Source organism: Oncorhynchus kisutch, linkage group LG1 (genome assembly GCF_002021735.2).
Source record: "Oncorhynchus kisutch isolate 150728-3 linkage group LG1, Okis_V2, whole genome shotgun sequence".
In the NCBI taxonomy this organism is placed as follows: domain Eukaryota; kingdom Metazoa; phylum Chordata; class Actinopteri; order Salmoniformes; family Salmonidae; genus Oncorhynchus; species Oncorhynchus kisutch.
Genome location: NC_034174.2, coordinates 9,300,260 through 9,307,152, shown reverse-complemented (window position 1 = coordinate 9,307,152; position 6,893 = coordinate 9,300,260). Strand labels below are relative to the sequence as shown.

General features: G+C 45.0%; 1 protein-coding gene across 1 annotated transcript; it reads right to left on the bottom strand.

Annotated features, from left to right (window-relative positions):
- Nucleotides 1-915: 915 nt before the first annotated feature.
- On the bottom strand, nt 916-6,605 carry sp7 (Sp7 transcription factor). The gene is made up of 2 exons (XM_020495357.2): nt 5,382-6,605; nt 916-3,437 (listed from the first exon to the last, which is right to left on the bottom strand). The coding sequence occupies exons 1-2, from the start codon at nt 5,400-5,402 to the stop codon at nt 2,085-2,087; spliced, it is 1,374 nt and encodes a 457-aa protein (XP_020350946.1). The 5' UTR covers nt 5,403-6,605; the 3' UTR covers nt 916-2,084.
- Between the last annotated feature and the right edge of the window lie 288 nt (nt 6,606-6,893).

Sequence of the window (6,893 nt, the reverse complement as noted above, 5' to 3'; positions counted from 1 at the left end):
AGGGGGAGATGAAGGAGGAGGGAGGGAGAGATGGAGGAAGAGAGGGAGGGAGAGATGAAGGAGGAGGGAGGGAGAGATGGAGGGAGAGAGGGATGGAGAGATGAAGGAGGAAGAGAGGGAGGGAGAGATGGAGGGAGAGGGGGATGGAGAGATGGAGGGAGAGAGGGATGGAGAGATGGAGGGAGAGATGGAGGGAGAGAGGGTGGGAGAGATGAAGGAGGAAGAGAGGGAGGGAGAGATGAAGGAGGAAGAGAGGGAGGGAGAGATGAAGGAGGAAGAGAGGGAGGGAGAGATGAAGGAGGATGAGAGGGAGGGAGAGATGGAGGAGGATGAGAGGGAGGGAGAGATGGAGGAAGAGAGGGAGGGAGAGATGAAGGAGGAGGGAGGGAGAGATGAAGGAGGAAGAGAGGGAGGGAGAGATGAAGGGAAAAGAGAGGCAGGGAGAGATGAAGGAGGAAGAGAGGCAGGGAGAGATGAAGGAGGAAGAGAGGGAGGGAGAGATGAAGGGAAAAGAGAGGCAGGGAGAGATGAAGGAGGAAGAGAGGCAGGGAGAGATGAAGGAGGAAGAGAGGGAGGGAGAGATGAAGGGAAACGAGAGGCAGGGAGAGATGAAGGAGGAAGAGAGGGAGGGAGAGATGAAGGGAAAAGAGAGGCAGGGAGAGATGATGGAGGGAGAGAGGGAGGGAGAGATGAAGGAGGAAGAGAGGGAGGGAGAGATGAAGGGAAAAGAGAGGCAGGGAGAGATGAAGGAGGAAAGAGAAGAGTTGAACGTGTCAAGTCTATGTAGTATTTATCCTTTAGACCTTTGGGATCGCTTGCTACCTCTGCAAGATAAACCTTTATGGAATCAAGTGGGGAGATGAGACTTATAGGTTTGGAAAAATAAAAATAACACCAACGAACAAAGTGAATAGCTTTTTTTTTTTTTTTTACTGAAGCACCATTTCATGTCACGACACTGAAGACATACTCCTATACCAAGCTCATGCTAAATTACAGTTTCCTTATTTAGCTCATTCCACATCCTGCAAAAGTTCCAACTAATATTCTCCATGAAGTTCAATCACAAAATATCAGGAGTTTATTATCCTAAATATCCATCATGCATTGCTGTGATAAACTTTGGACTTTCTTTGAAGACGTGAACATATACCATCTGATTTCTACCTTAATTTAATCGGTGTGTCTTAATATTATTGTGTCATTTTCATTAGAGTTGGAAAAAAAAGTTTATCAACAAATTAGAAAAAGGGCAGAAAAATAACGCACCTGACAATACAGAATTAAAGTACCTAAAGGAGAACGCCGTCATCACTGTCAACGTGGCAGGTGTGCAGACTTCACAATAGAATAGTTATGTAGAAAATAGTTAGCAGAAACAATTCATTTCAAGATCTATAAATACATCTTCAAACACGATAGCACCAACAACATCACCGTGGTTATAATCAATAAATAAAAGAAAAAAATAATCATCTTAATTTACTAAATTATCAATGGCTTTATTTTGCCATTATTATCCAACAATGCACTGCCTGAAAAATGCACGATAATCTTTAATGCTTATAATTTAAAACATAAATTAGATTATTTGTGTAAATCTAAAATTAAATAAGACATGATAGGAAGCGCACAGACTCAAATCCCAAAACAAGACGTACCCAATATCAGAGACTGGTTCTTACTGAGCCAATAATGTACCATAGCAAAGCAATGGTCCATTTTGTCCCTCATACTAGATACACACATTTTCTTCTTGTTTCTCCCCTCTGATCTTACAGGTTGAATTTAGTGGTTTGTCTTACTGAAAATTAAGAAATTGTGTGTGAGGTGTGAGGTGTGTGTGTGTGTGTGTGTGAAGTCCACAGAATGGGTATTTCCCAACCAGCCTGGCCAGTTATCTTGAAAGTCATTACAAACTATGTCAAATGCATCCTTTGACAATTAATGTCAAACGCGTGGGCAGCATGTACAAATACTAAATAATGCTGTTTGTTTTTAGATATATAGTAAACTTTGCACCACAACGGTGCCACACTAACTGAACAAAACATCTCTATAAGACCACAACACATACGCTGAAGTTAAATCTCCAGCAGTCCACTGCTGGTCTCTACCCCGTTGGCTGAGCCAGTCTTCTCCTCTCCGTTGGTAGTCGTCTCACTAGGGACGTTGTTATTCTGCACGGCCGTGTTGAGGTTATTGGGGTCTGCCGTCTCCTCGTTGTTCCTGGGGTCCTGGGCCTCTCCCTCCCCGGTCTTGGCCTGCTGCAGGGCAGACTCTGCGTGGGTCTTCTGGTGCTTGCTGAGGTGGTCGCTGCGGGTGAATCTCTTGTTACACAGCAGGCAGGTGAACTTCTTCTCCCGGGTGTGCGTGCGGACGTGCCTCTCCAGCTCGTCGGAACGTGTGAAGCGTTTCCCGCAGAACAGCCAGTTGCAGACGAAAGGTCTCTCCCCAGTGTGCCAGCGGAGGTGGGCCTTGAGATGGGAGGCTTTACCATAGACCTTCCCACAGCCCGGGATGTGGCAGCTGTGAACGGGCTTCTTCCTCAGGGATGCAGCCGAGGCTCCAAGCCGCTCCAGCTCCTGGCAGTTGGGACAGTCACAGTTGGACCGGCCAGTGGTGGTTCCCCCACCGTAACCCCGTGATCCACCAGCAGGCTTCAGGCCCATCTGATTCTCCATCAGCCCTCCACCAGACACCGGCTTGGGCTTGTACATGTCCTGAGGCAGCATGTGCTGGGAGGACTGGAGGAGGTGTGATGTGGACCCCAGGCCCACCGAGGGGTACTGAGCTGGGTTCAGAGAGGTGAAGTCAGAGGTGTAGCTGGGCAGCTGGGGGCTGAGGGAGGCTTGGGGAGGGACGGGTTGGAGGGAGCCCTGGAGGCCGTCGGACTGGGGCTGGGCAGCACTCAGCCAGTTGGTATTTGGGTGGACGTCCCACCAGGAGGACGTGGTGTTGGAGGGGGCGGCGGTGATGCCGGGGTGGATGCCTGCCTTGTACCAGGAGCCGTAGGGGTGAGTCATGTCCAGGGAGGTGTAGACGCTGGTCAGGCAGTCGGCCGTGGCGTGGGCCTTGGACACCAGCAGGGACTGGTCCTGGCCCTGGGACATGGAGGTCTGGAAGGAGTGGGAGAAGGGGTTGTACTCGGACGTATACCCCCCAGAGGATGGAGGAGGGCTGCCAGTGGGTGTGAGTAACCCACCCGCTGAGCTGAAGGAACCAGTGTAGGAGTTCTCCATGCTCTCTCCTCCTCCTCTGCTGTTTCTCTGTCCCTGGAGCTCTGAGCTCATGGTGTACTGCTTCTTGACTGTAGCGGTGCTGCCGGGGCCGGCCTTGCCCGGGGTGGCTGAGTCCCTCACCGGGCTGGTGCTGCCAAACTTGTTGCAGGTAGCGGTTAGCATAGCAAGAGGACTGGAACCATAGCGAGCTTCCTCCTAGAAGGGAGAGGAGACAAGAGAGATCAGACAGAGGAAATGGCTGCTGCTGCTTCTGTCAGTGTCTAATCACAACAGTATGGTAGGCTGTTGCTTTCCCCTATACATTGATCACAGAACAGAGGAGATTTACTTTGGTTTCAGTTCATTTCAAATAAATTTGTGTTGATGAAAATATATGCATGCTTGTTTTGTCAAACAGACAGAATAAATCAATGAAAAGGGAAAATAGGAATTAAATGCGACAAAACTGTATCTGATTAATGTACATTTTAAAAAAAACACTGTTTATGTCAACTAAATTGTTCTCAGCAACAGTTGTCAGTTGAAATCTTGCCAAACATGTTAGTCCTGAATGGTCACCATGACATCTGAAACGGTTTGATTTATTTATGCCTTTTCAACAATGGCGCATTTTTCCACAAACTGACTCTCTCCTCATTGTCCTGTCTTAACATGAGATTTTATAAAGATGTGTCAATCACCAGATTAAGATTATTCGAACAACAATGCAACTACCTTTGAAGAGCTCGTATTGAGCAGGTCGTGCATTAGGCTACATGGCCTTAATCCTATAATTTGAGATCAGCGTGTCAAGTGGGACAAACGCGCAGGTCAAATCAACAGGAGATTTGCTCCAATATCCAATTTACACGCGCATCTCAGGACAAGAGCCAGCCAAAGTTGTATAGTGCACATTAAGTCATGCGACTTGTAGGCTGATATTTCAGCATGTGGTGGACCTAGCCAATGCGTATTAGGTCTATGTCTACTCGTGTATATGGACAGAGATTTCTTCTATTGCTGAAAGTACGTTTTCCCTAAATTACACTACACTGTCAGCTGATACAAGTTATTCCACGCAAGACCATTTAAGGCCTCTAGTCTCGTCCTTAAAGCAGTAACAAAGTCCCTAATCACCAGCTAGCACCCGGAGGCACCACATCGGGGTTGAGTTGAGGGGTGGATTTCCTCCGTCTGCCTGCGAAGCGCCTGCGGTGGATTTAGCGTATCCTGTTGCTGTGGCTCCTGTTTCCAGGTTAATTGCACTCAATCACAGAGATAAAGAGTTAACTGCGGCTGTAATGCGTTTTTTGTTCAATACCCCCCCCCCCCCCCCCCCCCCCCACCACCACACGTTTTAACTTGTATGTCCTCCGCGTTATAGTGTTGATGACCCGCGGAAATGTAATGATTCTGTAATTGCAGTGGAACCAAGTCTACTGTACCAACATCTTCTTATTGGGAGAGGTTTGGCGAGAGATTGCGTTTCGTGTTGATTTGGCTGTGGACTGATTTGTCAGGCATATACCATTTCATCCAGTCTGTCTACCAATCAGTAGGTCAGACCACACTTTTCTATATGAATTATATTTGATGTTAACCTGTTATTCACTCATTCGAAGTCCCATTTATTTCTTATATCAACTCATATGTTTGTTATGATAACCAACGGGCGTAGAGGTAACTTTTTAATTGGGGATGTCGGCTAGCGTAGCATATTGGTCTTGGACTGAGGCTGACTATAGAATACATGCCATTAATATGCGTTAAAGTACATACCCTTTTTTAAAATGTTTTGTATAAAACCCAATATAAATGACATAGGCTATGGTATACTTTTAGTCCGAATGTTCAGTTACGCACATCGTTTCTGACAGACGGAGAGACAAATATCATATTTTAGACTACATATTTTACCACAATAAAATCTTGTTTTATGAAAGTATATTGTCATATGTCAACAGTGCAACCCGTTCTTTCTCCGTTTGAACATTGAAAAGTAACCTGGGTCATGACTGATCCTTCAGAGTCAGAGTCTACGCGTGTGCCCCTAGTAACCACGACAAGCAGTAGCCTAATTCTGCTGGAAAATACAAATGGCGCGTAACTGTAAAACAACTTTAAAGTTAACTTAAAAACACAAACAAGTATATTCCATACCTCCAGAATAGATGCGGCCATCCCTGGGAAACAAAATCCCAAGAGTAGATAGTTAAGTCGGTTCTCTTCTCTGCTCGCAGTCCCGGGACAGTTTGAGAGAACTCCGGCATGAGCGCACAGACGTATTTGGAGAGGCAGAGATCCCGCCCCTTAATTATAGGGTCCGCGCTCTTTGAAGATTCGTTGAAAGCCAATAAAGGAGAGAGGGAATGAAAGGGGATGGAAGGGCATGGGAGTAGAAACCATCCCACCTCCCCAAATGCACATTGACAAATCCAGATTCATCTTTGGGAAATGGGTGGTTGAGTGGCTATTATGAATGAATTAAGTATTCAATAATTGTCAGGTAATTTACACTCTATTGGCGTCAAAGCGCCCAGTTTTCTCAGTCGGCTACTCAGTCAGGTTCACTATTTCTTGTTCTTCCAGCATCAGCATCATTATAGGCCTATAGGTATAATATAGCCTATATATAATATAATACAGCCTACATATAATATAATATAGCCTACCTGCTAATATTAGGCCTAATGTTGACGATCTTTGGCGATAATGATGTAACGAGAAGGATCCCTTTTGTTTTGGCGATCGCGTGCGTTTCGGTCTCCCTTACTCCCACTACTTCCCTACTGTACCTCTTACAATTAATAATACGATTAGATATAGGCAAATTCTCCATTAAAATAACGTTGTTATAATAGGCAGATAATGATGTAAAGCTGCTTGCCTTTCGATAGGTTATTATTTTGTCGTGACACTGTCGCACACAGTAACATGCTGGCCACGAATAAATCAATAAATTAAACTGGCAGGGCCTGCGGTTAGAACACAGATTTTATTGTTTGGTTTTTAACCGTCTGTCTCTGTTTTCAATATTCTGAAGTGCAGTTAAATGTCTTTTGTAGGCATTAGTTGTAATGGTTTGAAAGGATTCAAACTGTTCGAAATGACAAAGAAATAAAACAAATTAAAGAAATGATTATCACGTCAAATCAAATGAATTCTGACCGCAACTTTTACAACGAAGCTAGTTTGTTTCCTCTTGTAAGAAAAGCACCGATGATTCAAATAGCTCGACTTACATTTGGAAATATTTAGCCTACTTTACTCCCGACACAGCTGTATTTAAATCCCTCTTCAGATCTGTTTTAAGCGACTCTATTTCTCAGTGATTTTATTTGATCATTCATTGCGCAAAATGCTGTCATACTGTAGGGCCTACCTCAAACAAAACCACTGGCTTTTCTTGAAACTCCTATATTTTATAGAGCGTAATTTGTACCACCTGGCCTGACCCACTTTTATTAACTTCGATTGATATTCGTACTTGAATGACATTTTTTTTTACGGTATAAGGCCTACAAATAACGATAGCGACGCAACTATGTATAGGCTAGAAAGAGGGGGGATTGAGATGGTTTGTTCAGATTTTCAGATTGTCATTTGAAATGTTTGTAATTTGAAACGTAGGCTAATTACCAGTGCAATTCTGACGAGCGAGTGCGTTCATTT